A 16,850-nucleotide genomic window follows, 5' to 3' on the forward strand; every position below is an offset into this window, starting at 1 on the left:
CCTTTCTTTCTCTATCCTTTCTTTCTTTCTCTCCCCTTCCCTTCCCCCTTTCCTTCCTTCCTTCCTTCTTCCCTCCCTGCCTCCCTTCCTTCCTCTCTCTTTCGACAAGGTCTCACCCTGGAGTGACTGGCACAATCACAGCTCACTAAAGCCTCAACCTCTCAGGCTCTAGTGACCCTCCAACCTCAGCCTCCTGAGTAGCTGGTACTACAGGTGCACACTGCCACACCCAGCTAATTAAAACATTTGTTTTGTACAGACAAGATCTCTCTATGTTGCCTGTGCTGTTCTCAAACTCCTAGACTCAAGTGATTCTCCCACCTCGGCCTCCCAAAGTTTTGGGATTACAGGCATGAGTCATCTACTTCCTTAATGTTTCTTAAATCTCCACTTAAATAAATCTTTGAGTTGGTCATTTGGATTGGTGTGTGCAATGCCCCGCCCCATAGCTATGAACACCTTAGTGTTTCTACTAGGCCCTTCAAAATCAGACTCAGGCCTGTATCTTTAGCTTTGTCTCTAGCCACACCACTCTGCAGAGCCTGCACTCCAGCTATACTGAAGCAGCCACAGTTTGCAAGAGATTATGCTTACTTCTGTTTTGAAGCACAAAGACATGTGTACAGTCCCCACCACATGCCAGGATGCACACCAGGAGAGGCAATGATGATTAATATAGGGCTGACTTCCCAGGAGCGCCTAGTAGAGAATTAGAAGATTGTGACTCAGCAGAGTCATACTCATGTCCATTCATTGAGGTTCATTGACAGCAAAAAGCCAGGCCTCTGGATGTTCATTTAAATTAAGTAGTCAATATCCTAATTTAGTGACTCGCAGAGGATCTGGTGGGTTATTTAATCATCACATAAAATAGGTGGTTCATACACTCATATTGAGGCAGGAGAACAGGGTCTGGAGGCATGGAAACTAAGGACTGCCTTGAACTAAATTGAAAGGAAAACCCTAACTTTCCACGCCTAAGTAACAAAAGGACCAGAGGCTACCTTTGACCTTTTCAGCCTAGCAGATGGGAAATTGGCTGTCTGCAACAGATCAGACTGATTGCGGGTGCAGTCTTCATTTGCAACTTTGTAACTTCACTCCAGCCTCTGAATGGTTGTTGTCCACAACTAATCAAACTGCGGCAAGTCTTCATTTGCATAGAAGTATAACTTTGTATCTTCATCCCAACCTCTGATTGGTTGCTTTTTGCAACCAATCAGATGTTTGCACAGGAGTGTTACCTTTATATCTTCATTTCAGCCTCTGGTTGGCTGCTTTCTGCAACCAATCAGACAGATTGCGGGCCACCACTTCATTTACCTGAAGTGGGCATGAAGTTGCCAGTGGGAAACTTCTTGGGGATATTTGGACCCAAGAGGATTCTGTATCTGGGCCCTTGAGCCGCTCCTCCGCCCGCTCCCCCGCCCGCTGCCGTAATGTGGAGTGTACTATCGTTTTCAATAAATTCTTGCTTTCGTTCTTTTGTTGCTTCGCTGGGGTTTTGTTCAATTCTTTGTTCAAAACGCCGAGAACCTGGACAACTTGCAGTCACGATCCTCTACTAGTGACAATATTGTTTTATTTTACTGAGATTCCATGTATCAGTGTTAGACACAAAAATCATTTGGTCATGTGCTGCCATAAATAACTACAAAGAAAGTCTATGTGTGCCAATTTCACTTACCCTGGCCTGGATCTCACCGTAGTAGATAAAATGTGAGGAAGAAACAGTAGCAGAGAGAGGCTGGAATTAGTAACAATTTAAGAGTAATTCCATCCATTATGTATGCCATAATAGGCCCTATATGTGAAAAGTTAAAGGAGCTTATTTAATTATGGAAGAAACTATTATACAAGCAAGCAAAAACAATTTATAATAAAATATTCTTTATGCTCAGAATTTAAAAAATAACTGTAGACTGGAAAACCTGCAATTGCCTCGTTACCATCGAATACATAGAAAGTCAAATCACTTATGGACAGAAACAGACTTGAAAATTTCAGCTGAGAAAACATTTTATAAGAAAATAAACATTTTATTCAGCACAGACAAAACAAAACAAAAAAATCTTTAAAATGGACTTTTTGTTAAAGGTAGCCGTTTCACAGTCAAAATTACCCCAGAGAACTGTTTATGTTAAAAACAGGCTGAGAATAGTTTGACCTCTGATCACCAAAAAACCTGGAGGATAAACATTCATCTTGTCAAGATATCTCTGGAAAATCTCTGCGCTGCTTCAAAGAGACAGAACAAAGGTAAATAGCATCTGCCATCCAAATCTTGCTGAATAGAGTGATTTATCTTCAGGCCTGCTAGCCGGCGACAGGAGCGCACCTCCTCCCTTCTCCTAGCTGTCCCGGGTTTATTCATTCCCTGAGCCTGAATCCTGATAAGGGAGCAGAGTGTAGGGTTTAAGACCTCGGGCTCCAGAATACACCACTACAATTGAATTTTGGTTCCACCTTAAGGTAAACTACGCAGCTGCTGTGAGCCTCAGTTTCCCTACCTATAGAAAGAGGATCGTAGTGGGGATTGTTGCAGGGGTTAAATGAGATTGTACGGAGCGTGGAGCAGTGCCTGGCGTGTGGTAAACGTTCAACTTATGCGGGTTGTAACTGCCTGAGGAGTTTCCTTCGACGCGCCACTTGGCCTTGTCTTTCTAAATATTAGCATAATAAATATAAATGGACCTAGAACGCGAGGGGGCAGGGGCCACGTGATCGCTCCACGAAAGCCACTTGTTAGCAATAAGGCTGGAGAAGGAAAAGCCGGCGCGCCCGCGGCCCGCGCGATTTCCCGCCGCTCCTGCGTCCCCGGCGGCGGGCGGGCTCCGGGGGCGCCCGGGCCGCGGCGGCGGCGGCGGCGGCGGCGGCGCGAGCTGCGCCTCCGGGCCGGTGAATCATCCCGGCAGACACCGAGAGCCGCGGCAGCAGAGAGCAGCGCTGAAACATGGCTGAAGCGGCCACGGGCTTTCTGGAGCAGCTCAAGTCCTGCATAGTTTGGTCTTGGACGTATCTGTGGACCGTGTGGTTCTTCATCGTGCTATTCCTGGTCTACATCCTGCGGGTGCCTTTGAAAATCAACGACAATTTGAGCACAGGTAAGGCCGGGGAGCCGGGCCCGCGGCGCCCGCCCCTCCCCCGCCCCGGAAAGTTAGTGTAACTCGCGCGGGGCCGCGGTCGGCTGGGCGCGCGGTCGGCTGGGCGCGCGCTCGGGGACGCGCCAGGGCCCGCGCACCGGACTCCCGCGGCCACCCGCCAGCTACGCGGCGGCTTAGGCGGCGGGGCCGGGCGGCTGCGGGCGCGGGGGCGGCCGGCGGCCTTTACGGCCCCGCGGAGGAAGCGCTGCGACGCGCACAGACCGCAACGCGGGCCCGGCTGGCTGCCGCCCTGCAGCGTCGCTGGTGGTCTGGAGACGAAGCAGAACGGATGTAGCGGGCGAGGGAGTTCCCGGGATACCCCCTCGGGTGTCTGCGCCGGAACTCCGAGGGTTCCCCGGAGTTAGACCGAGTCCTTCCTCACGCCCTCCCGGCTGTGGGTGCCGAGCGACCGAAGAGGTAGTCAGGGAGGCGCCCTCCCGGCCGGCCGCGGAGGCCCGAGGGCGGCTGCCGTTGGGTGCTCGGCGGCGAAGCCCCCCGACCCAGCCGGGCTGTCCGGGCGGCGCCCTCCGCGGCCCGGAGTTGCGCCTCGCCGGGCGTGGGGCTGTCTCTCTGGTTGGGTAGTGGGGAGAGGGGTTCCCAAAGGCACTCTTGGCAGTGTATGGATGACGTGTCAGGTCACCAAATGGATTGTCGAAGGGACCAGAGGGAAGAGAGGAAAGCTGGAATTTCTGAGGGTTTCTGTTGCAGTTTTCAGTGATCTTTGCTCGTCTCCTTTCCCTCTAAAGCTACATAGGCTAAGCAAGTGCCGCGTGCCTCCCATCCTTGGTGGTAAATGCAGGAGGTAATTAGAACAGGATCTTAACAAACTTGGAGCCAGCCCACTGAGTCGTTAAAAAAACACCCGCAAAGAAAACACACGAGCCCTAACACTACAGAGAGTTCCGAAACACAAAGTATGTTTTGAGCTAAGAATTACAATCCTTGAAATCTGGAAATTTCAAGGTAGAGTGTTTTTGTTTTTGTTTTAGATTTCGATTTCACAATACTGGGAAATTCTTACAGTCCTGAATGTAGATACATATGTACACATATATATTTTCCGTTGTTAATCTCCATACTCTGGGAGTGCAGATCTGGAAATGCATTTTCCTCAGGTGTTTAGCTGCATTGAAACGTTTTTTAAAACGCTAGAGATAATGTACTCATTTTGTTAGGAAACTTGTACCTTTCAGATACTAACTTAAGTATTTTGATTACTAACTTGAACTCATGTTTGTATTTACATTTGTTTTGTAATATCCCTCGGGATAGTGTCCCTGGGAGGCGGATAGGATTCAGCACTCTAGAATCGTTTCGCTATTTGAATAGGTGCTGCTCAGCCCTTTGGCATCTGTCATCGGAAAGACCATGGCTTTCTGGCTTTTCATCTTTTTGGATGGCTGCTTTTTGGACAATATTGTGATCCAAAAAATTGGATCACAATATTGTCTTCTTCGCTTTAGACAAATATTTCTCCAGGATACCTTCTGGTCCCAAAGTTCTATACCTTTAAGAAGTTGTTTGAATATATGTTGTAAAGGAATTATGTATTTGTTGGTAACAGTCTCAGTCTGTTTTGTGCCGCTGTAACGATACCACAGATTGGGTAATTTTTAAAGAATAGGTTTTTTTTCTTGTAGTTCAGGAGTCAGGGAAGTCTGAGATCAAGGGACTGGCATCCGGGGAGGTCCTTCTTGCTGTCATCCCTTGGTGGAAGGTGAAAGGGCAAGAGAACATGAGAAAACAAGAGGGGGCCCAGTTTCACTTTTATAACAAACCTACTCCTTCAATAACAAAATTAATTCATTCTTGAAGGCAGAGCCCTCACGACCTCGTTACCACTCACAGGTCCCACTTTTCAACACTTTTGCACTTCGGATTAAGTTTCAAACACACTAGTTTTAAAAATATTAGTGTTTCTCCTTATTACACACTTAAAATTTTATTTCATAATATGCATTTGTATATCATATTTTCATCAGTTAGGTTAAATAATTATGCATGTATATATGTGTAAGTGTCACATCCAGTGCTCTGTGCAGATCGGGCAAGAAGCAAAATACCTACTGGGAAAATGTGTACTTGTTAAGGAAGGGCATTGTTAGGTCTTCTCCTAGCAATTTAAGTCTAGCATTTCTCAGAGATGCCTTTGTTAATTTGTGTAGGGACAGTTCTAAGAGATAGAGAAAATATGAAGATGAACGTGCCATCCAGGCTGTACCTTGCTGGACACATGATAGAAGACCTGGTGATGCTGGACTTTTCAGTTTGGTTTCATGCTCATTTCAGTCATAAAGGAAGATAAAAGGGGAAGCACACAGGGAGCACTCATCTCTGCTGTTTTTATGAGAATGTAACAGGATCTGGGGTGGGAGGAGGACTTTGGCATTAATTTTGAGACATGAAATTACAGCAACAAACCACTCCAGAATAGTTTAGGTTTTTCAAAAGACAATTGCAGACATTAGAGGCCTGTTTTCTTCCCTTTTAAGTAACAGTGAGAAGTTATAGTAGGAAAACTGCCAGAAGGTTGTTGTCAACTTAATTCCCTCCTTCCTTGCCAATTCCCCTCCCCTTTGGGAAAAAGTTTCTGTACTGAAGTTATTGGCAAGGCAGGCCTAGGGAGAAAGAAGTCATTAGCCAGCACCCCTGAGAGGGGAGGCAGGAGCTAGCCTGGTCTAACTTGTCCTTGCAGGGAGGTCTAAAAGAGTTCTAATGGGACTAATTTGGCTGTTCTTCAGCCCTGTGGTGCTTACTCTTCCGGTGATGAAGACAAGTGTGTTCCTGAAGAGGTTACTGAATCCGGAGCTGCTTTTAGGGAGTTGCAGATGGTGCAGGCCTCCCTCCCTCCTCAAGGAAGCCCAGGACACCATCACAATCAGGCAGCCAGGAGCCAGGGCTTCCAAAGGCCCAACTGTGCACTTGTAGGGGTAAGGAATCTGGTAAAAGTATGCTGGAGTCGTTCTTGGATATCTGCTCAGTATCTTCTCAGTATCTTGACCATCTGTGATAATTTTAATCCTCATTTGATCATATTTTATGGTAAATGAGCTTAACTCGATTTTTTTTTTTAAATTTAGATATCTCCTAATGTACTATAACAGGTACTATAAGAAAGATGAACGAGTTTGTAACACCCAGGGTAAATAAAGTTTACAACAAGAACACAACTTGGCATATGCAAGATGGGGCTGGGCAAGACTGTGAGAGCTTCCCTTGAATTGAGCGTGAGAGGATGAGGAGAATTCCATGGTTGAGAACTCGGAGGTGGACCTCCCAAACAAAGGCACAAAGCTGTGAAAGTGCAGGTCAGATTCAGAGAACTGTGAATCATGTGGAATTTAATTTAAAATAATAAAAGAAAAGGACTTTGATGAATAACCATACTGTTTCTAGCTCTTATATCGTGTAGTTTTCCAAGTAAAAATGGTTTGAATGCTATTTTTTTTTTTTTTTTTTTGAGACGGAGTCTCGCTCTGTCGCCCGGGCTGGAGTGCAGTGGCCGGATCTCAGCTCACTGCAAGCTCCGCCTCCCGGGTTCACGCCATTCTCCTGCCTCAGCCTCCCGAGTAGCTGGGACTACAGGCGCCCGCCACCTCGCCCGGCTAGTTTTCTGCATTTTTAGTAGAGACGGGGTTTCACCGTGTTAGCCAGGATGGTCTCGATCTCCTGACCTCATGATCCGCCCGTCTCGGCCTCCCAAAGTGCTGGGATTACAGGCTTGAGCCACCGCGCCCAGCCTGAATGCTATTTTTGAGGTATACTACTTCCCTACTCCCACCAGCTTGGCTTGTGTGATCTTGGTTACATTGAGCCAGTGCCATTTAGGGTAGGGATATAGTTCAAAGAATTCCACAGTATTCTCTTAGACCATGCAGAGAAACTCACATAGGCAACCACATCTTGTAATGAAAATGAAATTTAAAAAAGAAAGGGGAGAAATGGACATAATAGGAATAGTACATAATGGTTAGCTTTGATAATAGTTTTTTTGTTTGTTTGTTTGTTTTTTAAGAGAGTCTTAGTATGTTACCTAGGTTGAGCTTAAACTCCTGGGCTTAAGGGATCCTCCCACCTCAGCCTCCCTGATAGCTAGTATTACAGGTGTGTGCCACCATGCCCAGCTGCTGATAACTGATTTTTGAGGCTCTGCTCTTGATTTGGATACAAGAGTATTAAAATAGTTTTATGATTTACTGAAAATAGAATGAACTTTTAACAAGGTTTTTAAAAGACCCCAAATAATATTACTTGTCAGTTTTCAAGTGAATTAATATCATAAAGCAATACTTTTCCAAAGGGCAGAAAATTAATTGTAGATTGGAGCGGTCATGCAGGATATTATTGAAATAGGTGAGTCTTAAAAAATAGCACCATAACTTACTTTAAACAGTGATGTTGATGGCACTTTCTCATCTACCTTATGTTATAAAGTTTTTTGCTGCTAAATTTAAACACCTTTTCCTAAAATGGACAACTTTGCCATTTTTGCAAAAAGCATCATAAGTGATTTTCCAATTCTTTTTCTATTTGCTGAAAAGCAAGTTTTCAAATCTCTCTGAAATCCGTTTTCATTCTTTTTGGAAAACAAATGTAATAGCCTGACCTAGGCTTAAAGTTATTTATTTACTTATGTTTGAGACAAGGTTTCACTCCGTCACCCAGGCTGGAGTGCAGTGGTGCAATTACAGCTCACTGCAGCCTCAACTTCCAGGGTCAAGCAATCCTCCTGTCTCAGCCTGCCACCTCACTCTTAGTAGCTGAGACTACAGGTGCACACCACAATGCATGGCTAATTTTTTTTTGTAGAGAGAGGGTCCCCTTTGTTCTTGAACTCCTGGGCTCAAGAAGTCCTCCTGCCTCCACCTCCCAAAGTTCTGGGATTGCAGGTGTGAGCCACCGTGCCTCGTCAAGTTATTTAGAAGACATTTTTTTTTGTGTTAATTAAGCTCATAAATACAGATGTAAAACTCTTACATTGTTGACATGATATATAAGTTAGGCTGCAGCTCAGTTTTGGCATTTTTTCATGTTGAGAATTTTTGCTCTAAATTTACTTAACATTTAGATTTTAATTTACTTAAAACTTAAAATTGGGTTTTCCTTCTAGGGGGTCTGGTTGCAGTTTACATAGGTCTTTTGCCCCTGTTGTGCCTGTTGTCTAAAATGTTCTTCCCTATCTGTAAATCCCACCAGTCCGTCAGGGACCAGCTGGCATGCTGCCTTCTGATCCTTTCAGCTGCAGAAAAGACAGGCTTACATTGGAGACACTGCGAGTTTGGTTCCAGGCCACCGCAATAAAGTGAGTCCCATGAAAGTTTTGGTTTCCTAGTGCATATAAAAGTTATAGTTACACTATATTGTATTCTATTAAGAGTGCAGTAGCATTATATCTAAAAGATCAATGTTTATATCTTAATTTAAAAATACTTTCTTGCTAAAAAAAAAAAAGTGCTATCTGAGCCTCAGGAAGTCATAATCTTTTTGCTGGTAGAGAGTCTTGATGTTTATGGCTGCTGACTGATCAGGGTGGTGGTTGCTAAAGGTTGGGGTAGCTGTGGCAGTTTCTTCAAATAAGACAGCCATAAAGTTTGTCGCATGGATTGGCTTTCCTTTCCAGAGACAGATTTCTCTGTATCATGTGATGCCGTTTGATAGCATTTTACCCACGATAGAACTTCTTTCAGAATTGGAGTCAATTTTGCCACCCTGCCACTGCTTCATCAACGAAGTTTATGTAATATTCTAAATCCTTTGTTGTCATTTCAGCAATGTTCACAGCATCTTCACCGGGAGTAGATTCCATCTCAACACACTTTCTTTGCTCATCAAAAGAAACAGCTCTTTATCTGTTCAAGTTTTACAAGGAATTCCAACAATTCAGTCACATCTTAAAGCTTCAGTTCTAATTCTAGTTATTTTGCTGTTTATGCCATGTCTGCAGTTACTTTACCTTACATGAATTATGGTATATGTGTGTAATATATGTGGGTCAGTGTTTGTGTATATATGCATCTTTTTTTGTGTGTGTATGTTTTATCACTTCTTCTACATTCTAGTTCTTCATCTTCCAGTGTAATTCCTTGTACAGAGTAGATCCTTATTCACTGGATGAATGAATATCCAAGTTATGGTGTATTTAGTGAGCTGGGATTGGAACAGTACAATTGATCAAATGCATTGCTGAGTATATGCCCCATCTAAGTTTGCAGCTTTAGATTGTGGTCAGAGACTGTTACAAAATCTTCTGTGTTCTATGATGGGTCATATGCATCTAAAGCATGGTGGTTCAGTTTATGAATATATAAAAGGGCAATTTTTTGATTAATGTCAGCTTTGAGTTTAGAATGTATCCCAGACATCTTAGTTGCCCTTAATTATTTTTGGAGATATTTTTCTCAGCCATTAATAAAGCAATCCGAATGATGCATGTTTCTCTGGCCTTGAGTTTTTGTATATGTAAAATAATGGTTTTACATTCATTAAGTTTCCTTCTAGCTCTGGGATTCTGTGTCTTACGATGAATTAATCGAGTGCAAAGCATATTATCAAGAAAATACGTGGACTTAATGAGTATACATGTTTTTTACAGTTTGGACTCTTAATTCTTAGTGAATACAAGTCCAGAATACAAGTCATATGACTTTCTGCAGTGGCTTCCATTGCACTGAAAATACAATCTAAGTATATTACCTTCATTTACAAAGTCTGATGCTATGACTCTTTCTTACCCCTCAAATCTGAACTTCCACCTCTCTTTTTCTACATCACCACCCTCCAAATATGCTGGGATTCTTTTTTTTTTTTTTTGAGACGGAGTCTTGCTCTGTCGCCCAGGCTGGAGTGCAGTGGCACTATCTCAGCTCACTGCAAGCTCCGCCTCCCGGGTTCACGCCATTCTCCTGCCTCAGCCTCCCGAGTAGCTGGGACTACAGGCGCCCGCCACCTCGCCCGGCTAGTTTTTTGTATTTTTTTAGTGGAGATGGGGTTTCACCGTGTTAGCCAGGATGGTCTCGATCTCCTGACCTCGTGATCCGCCCATCTCGGCCTCCCAAAGTGCTGGGATTACAGGCTTGAGCCACTGCGCCCGGCCTTTTTTTTTTTTTTTAAAGACAGAATCTCGCTGTGTCACCCAGGCTGGAGTGCAGGGATGAGATCTCAGCTGACTGCAACCTCCACTTCCCAGGTTCAAGTGATTCTAATGCCTCACCCTCCCAAGTAACTGGGATTACAGGTGCACGCCATCATGCCCAGCTAATTTTTGTATTTTTTGTAGAGACAGGGTTCACCATCTTATCCAGACTGGTCTCAAACTTCTGGCCTCTGGTGATCTGCCCCCCTCGGCCTCCCAAAGTACTGGAATTGTAGGCGTGAGCCACTGCAAACACATAAAGTTGTGCTGAAGTATTTCTAATCACTTTTGAGTTACAGTTCTGTCTGTTAAGTTTCATTTTGCCTGCCGATATTATTTTGAAAAATTTCCCAACCAAGTCTTTCTTGTACTACTATATCATTGCTCACAGACAATTTTTTTCCACATTGGTAGAACCCTGAACTCCATTCATACAGATAATATGAGGTACTTGACATTGGTTTAAGTTCCTTATTGATGCTGGATATTAGATCTTTGTCAGATGCGTAGTTTCCAAAAATTGTCTCCGTTCTGTAGGTTTTCTGTTCACTCTGTTGCTAGTTTCTGTTGCTGTGCAGAGGCTCTTTAATTTAGATTTTATTTGTCAATTTTTGCTTTTATTGCAGTTGCCTTTGGTGTCTTCGTAATGAAATCCTTACCCGTTCCTATGTCCTGAATGGTATTGTGTAGGTTGTCTTTCAGGGTTTTTATAGTTTTTGGTTTTACACTTAAGTCTCTAATCCATCTTGAGTTAACTTGTGTATGGTGTAAAGAAGGGGTCCACGTTCAGTCTTTTGCATATGGCTAGTCATATATCCCAGCACCATTTATTGAATAGGCAATCCTTCTCCCATTGCTTGTTTTGTCAGATTTGTCGAAGATCAGATAGTTGTAGGTGTGCAGCATTATTTCTGGGTTCTTTATTCTATTCCATTGGTCTATGTGTCTGGTTTTGTACCAGTATCATGCTGTTCTGGTTACTGTAGCCCTGTAGTATAGTTTGAAGATGAGTAGCAAGTAGCATGATGCCTCCAGCTTTGTTCTTTTTGCTTAGGATTGCCTTGACTGTTTGGGCTCTTTTTTGGTTCCATATGAATTTTGAAACAGTTTTTTCTAGTTCTGTGATGAATGTCAATGGTAGTTTAATAGGAATATCATTGAATCTGTAAATTGCTTTGGACAGTATGAGCATTTTAATGATATTGACTCTTCCTATCCATGAGCATGGAATGTTTTTCCATTTGCTTGTGTCATCTCTGATCTCTTTGAGCAGTGTTTTGTAGTTCTTCATGTAGTGATCTTTCACCTCCATGGTTAGCTGTATTCCTACGTTTTTGTGTGTGTATGTGGTGGGTGGGGGGGGCAATTGTGAATATGTTTGCATTCTTGATTGGCTCTTGGTCTGACTGTTGTTGGTGTGTAGGAATGTTAGTGATTTTTGCATATTGATTTTATATCCTGAGGCTTTGCTAAAGTTGTTTATTAGCTTAAGGAGCTTTTGGGCTGAGACTATGGAATTTTCTTTCTTTCTTTCTTTTTAATTTTACTTTAAGTTCTGGGATGCAAGTGCAGAATGTGTAGGTTTGTTATGTAGGTGTACGTGTGTCATGGTGGTTTGCTGCACCTATCAACCCGTCATCTAGGCTTTAACCCCTGCATGCATTAGCTGTTTGTCCTGATGCTCTCCCTCCCCTCACCCCCCACCCCCTGACTGCCCCTGGTGTGTGTGGTTCCTCTGCCTGTGTTCATGTGTTCTCATTGTTCAACTCCCACTTATGAGTGAGAACATGCAGTGTTTGGTTTTCTGTTCCTGTGTTAGTTTGCTGAGGATGGTGGCTTACAGCTTCATCCATGTCCCTGCAAAGGAGATGCTCTCATTCCTTTTTTTATGGCTGCATAGTATTCCATGGTGTATGTGTACCACATTTTCTTTATCCAGTCTATCATTGATGGACATTTGAGTTGGTTCCATGTCTTTGCTATTGTAAATAGTGCTGCAGTAAACATACGTGTAAGTGTGTCTTTATAGTAGAATGACTTATATTCTTTGGGTATACACCTAGTAATGGGATTGCTGGGTTAAATGGTATTATTTCTGGTTCTAGATCCTTGAGGAATTGCCACACTGTCTTCCACAAAGGTTGAACTAATTTACATCCCACCAACAGTGCAAAGGCATTCCTATTTCTCCACAGCCTCATCAGCATCTGTGGTTTCCTGACTTTTTAATAATCACCATTTTGACTGGCGTGAGATGGTATCTCATTGTGGTTTTGATTTGCATTTCTGTAGTGATCAGTGATGGTGAGCATTTTTCTATATTCATTGGCCACATACATGTCTTCTTTTGAGAAATGTCTGTTCATATCCTTTGCCTACTTTTTAATGGGGCTGTTTGATTTTTTTCTTGTAAATTTGTTTAAGTTCCTTGTAGATTCTGGATATTAGACTTTGTCAAATGGGTAGATTGCAAAAATTTTCTCCCATTCTGTAGTTTGCCTGTTCATTCAGATGATAGTTTCTTTTACTGTGCAGAAGCTCTTTAATTAGGTGACTAGGGTTTTGTAGATATAGGATCACGTCATCTGCAAACAGGGATAATTGACTTCCTCTCTTCCTATTTGGAAGCCTGGGCGTTCTATGAATATTTGTGTGGTTGAGATAGTTACTGAGTTTTGCCTTCCAGCTTGATGATAGACTTGGTCCCTTTACTAGAATGCAACCCTCATATGAGATTGTAAAATGAATAAGAAAGTGCTTTGTAGACTGTAAAATACTATTTAAATCCGAGGCATTGTAGTAGGTTTTTTCCTCAGAAGGCTATATTCTATATTCTATAGGCTTGGCTCTCACAGTGAAATGACAGGTTAAACTATATAATATAATCTTTTTTATCGTTGAATATTCTTTCTAAAACTGCACCAAGCAAGATAATGGGTTATTGGGTTGTTTGAAACCACACTACTGAGTGTCTGTTTGTTGTAAATGTGGAATAATATCTCTCAACATCACTATTGTATTTGAGATGTTGTTGTAAATGTATCTATAAAGGGCTTTGTATTTTCCAGAAGAGAGAACTTGTAATGAAACTCATTTTTCTTGTTACAGTGGAGCAAGACAGTTGCTGATGTGTTACTATTACCCATCATTTAAAAGTAGCAGGCATTCCTGTACTACCTACTGTGCTAAAAAAAGGAACTGACAGGCCCAGTTAGTTAGCTGTAGCAGTATCTTATGTTGCTGTGGCTGTGGTGTCACCGTTTAATTGCAGTTACCAAATTTCTCAACAAAGTAAGGCAACATTTATCTGAGAAAGCATTTTTTTCCCTTCTGAATTTTAGCAAACTGAAAGTGTACTGGTTACACTTATACTCAGTGGAGAACCCTAACTTTGGTTCTGTTTTTTTTTTTTTTTTTTTTGAGACGGAGTCTCACTCTGTCTCCCAACCTGGAGTGCAGTGGTGCGATCTCGGCTCACTGTAACCTCTGCCTCCCGGGTTCAAGCGATTTTTCTGCCTCAGCCTCCTAAGTAGCTGGGACTACAGGTGTGCGCCACCACACCTGGCTAATTTTTGTATTTTTGGTAGAGACGGGGTTTCACCATATTGGCCAGGCTGGTCTCAAACTCCTGACCTCGTGATCTGCCCGCCTCGGCCTCCTAAAGTGCTGGGACTTTGGTTCTTAAGTTGACCTCCACATCTAATAAAAGATTGTGTTTAAATATCAGTCTTTCAGAAATTTTAAGCAAGGTTGTAGAGCGTAAAAGGACCTTAAAGGAATCTCTCAGGTCAGTGAGGAAGGACTATTTGTTTTATTATTTTAAAAAATTAACACTTAAAAACCACAAACAGTAGAAACACTCTGAGGTATAAAATCGTCTTAAAAAAGGAAGTAGTTTTGACACGTAAGCAGCTCATATCTGGAGTTATTGTGTGACCTAGATTTAGAGTTTTGTCTTGTTTTGGTCAGTTGTTAATACCATTCTGAAGTATTATTTTATTAGTGATAGGTAATAGTAGAATGCTTACAGTTCTTCTGTCTGTTAAGCTTTTCCAGTTTCTGGACGCTGTCTTTGGAATGAGAATGAAATTTACTTCCCTACAAATTGGGTCTTTTCATTTATTTGATAGACCCTGTTTATTGAACATTCCTAATAGTGCTAATAAAATAATGCTCTTGTGGTGTTTTGCAGTTTATTACACCTGCTCCACTCAATTGATTCTCTTTCTGTGACATGTGTTTAGATTTGTAGAGTGCTACATAATAAGAGCTAGTGTGATCTAGTTTGCACTTTTCCCTGGGTCTTGGGTTGGGGAGCGTGTGTATTATGTTGTTTGTGTAGAATTCCTATCCTCTATCATTCGTATCTTTTATTTAAAGCGAAATAAAACAAATTATACTTTTCTCAGTTCAGGCTCAGAGTTGGCATCGTTTAGAGAGGAATTTTTGTCTTAGCTTATTTATGTTGCAGAAATATAATATTTGGCTGTTTTCATAAGACTTTTTAAGAAAGTATTTTAAATTGTACCCTTACATTTGAGAGATGAAGCATGAGAGGCTAAACTACAATTCTGAAATATTAGAAATTTGCTGCCCAATCGTTCTTTCCCCAAACTGGAAACTGTATATGCATTATCATTCACTAAAAGTCTGAAATGGAATCTTAAAAATCTTATAGCAAATCTAATCAATTAAAGTTATTATCCTAAGAGAAACTTTTTCTTTCTCTTACATTATTTGAATAAACAAATTCTGTTTTTGGAGGGAAAGCACAGAAGTGATGGCAATATAACATCAATTAAGTTAGAGCAAAGATACGCAGACTTAGTTTAGGCTATAAAAGTATTCCATGGACACAGGGAGGGGAACATCACACACTGGAGCCTGTCGGGGGGTTGGGGGCAAGGGGAGGGAGAGCATTAGGACAAATACCTAATGCATGTGAGGCTTAAAACCTAGATGACATATTGATGGGTGCAGCAAACCACCAGGACACATGTATGCCTGTGTAACAAACCTGCACGTTCTGCACATGTATCCCAGAACTTAAAGTATAATAAAATTTTTTTTAAAAGCATTCCTATAAATGTTTTGTACACTGTTTTTTTTTATTGCTTATCTATAGAAAATAATGCAACAATTCTGGTAGCTTTTAAAGGACAGTTAAAGGAACTATGATTCTTGAATGAATGTTTTCAGTTTTAACCATGAGAATAAATGTGATGAAGAAAAGTAATAAGATATTTGGAAAAGATAAGACAAACAGCATGTTACTGTTGGGGCTAAAGAGGACCTAAATTCAAAGTTTGCATGAAATATCGTCAGCTGCTAAGATAAAATAACGATTTATCATTGTTCAGTCCAAAGAGAAAACTTAAATGATATTTATAAGTGTAGTGATGAGCAGGTTGGATCTAGCTTGGGAAATGTAGTTGTGTAGTGTCACAAGCAAGAGATTTTCCCCTGTCATGTCTTGAACGTGGTTCATTGGTTCATGCCCACCTAGCCATTTGTTCATACCCAGCTCACTTTCTAGAAATAAACATGACCTAGAAATAAAATATAAGGTCCATTTTAACATGTTTTCTTCTGTTTGTAACACCTGCAAAAACAAAAAATACAAAAATATGTAGACATTAAGACAGTATCTTTTTTAGTGGATTACACTTATTTATTGCAGTCATTTATTTCATATATATATATATATATATATTTAAGATAGGAGTCTCACTCTGTCGCCAGGGCTGCAGTGCAGTGGCATGATCTTGGCTCACTGCAATCTTTGCCTCCCAGGTTGAAGTGATTCTCAGGCCTCAGCCTCCTGAGTAGTTGGGATTACGGGCACCCACCATCACACCCGGCTAATTTTTGTCTTTTTAGTAGAGGCAAGGTTTCACTATGTTGGCCAGGCTGATCTTGAACTCCTGACCTCAGGTGATCTGTCTGCCTTGTCCTCCCGAAGTGCTGGGATTACAGGCATGAGCCACTGCGCCCAGCCCATAATATATGTTGCATTTCATTAAAAACATGGTGTTCGTAAGTGAATGCTATTGATCCTTGGCTTTATGGAAATCTCTTTTTAGTGTTGACTACTCACCCGGAAGATTAAAACGTGGCAGCTAGACAGGCAATGTCAGTCCTTTCAAATCAATTTACTTACTGGAGATTTTAAGTAGTTTAAGCAGAGCATACCCTCCTAGGCAGGAAGCCCAGCTGTGTTTGTGAAATGACATTATTTTCACCTTGCATTTAATTGAAAGCAGCTCCCTTCTAGTCCTGGCACATTGCTTTCACCCTTCTTAGAGGCACTGGAGAACAAGTAACTATTGCTTCTTGCAGCACAATGTTGTATGCCTGTGATTCTCTGTCCTAGTTTACTTACCACAGAATGTAGCAAATTATCCAAAATAGGATGTAAAATTTGCAAATCAATAAAAAATTAATGTATCACTTGTTACTTTCAGAAATAAAATGGAGGTTAGGAAATCAACCCCTTGATGTATGTTACACAAAATATCAAATGATTCACTTTGCTATTTGTGGGTTTCTATCATTCCTATTCCTGCCCCCCCCCC

General features: G+C 41.9%; 1 protein-coding gene across 11 annotated transcripts in view; it reads left to right on the forward strand.

The window, feature by feature from the left end:
• Positions 1 to 2,747: 2,747 nt before the first annotated feature.
• The window catches only part of ST7 (suppression of tumorigenicity 7), a 280,691-nt gene continuing 266,588 nt past the window's right edge, over positions 2,748 to 16,850 (forward strand). For 5 of the 11 annotated variants that reach the window (XM_023228193.2, XM_023228194.2, XM_023228201.2 and 2 more), the window contains exon 1: positions 2,748 to 3,104. In XM_023228193.2, coding sequence (XP_023083961.1) covers positions 2,954 to 3,104 — 151 coding nt within the window. In that variant the 5' untranslated portion in view covers positions 2,748 to 2,953. Of the gene's footprint in view, positions 3,105 to 3,222; positions 3,561 to 5,884; positions 6,074 to 6,223; positions 6,452 to 8,339; positions 8,446 to 16,850 lie in introns of those variants that run through there. The other 6 variants (XM_023228195.2, XM_031936068.1, XM_023228197.2 and 3 more) reach the window with 3 other exon arrangements.

Source organism: Piliocolobus tephrosceles, chromosome 8 (genome assembly GCF_002776525.5).
Source record: "Piliocolobus tephrosceles isolate RC106 chromosome 8, ASM277652v3, whole genome shotgun sequence".
Taxonomy (NCBI): domain Eukaryota; kingdom Metazoa; phylum Chordata; class Mammalia; order Primates; family Cercopithecidae; genus Piliocolobus; species Piliocolobus tephrosceles.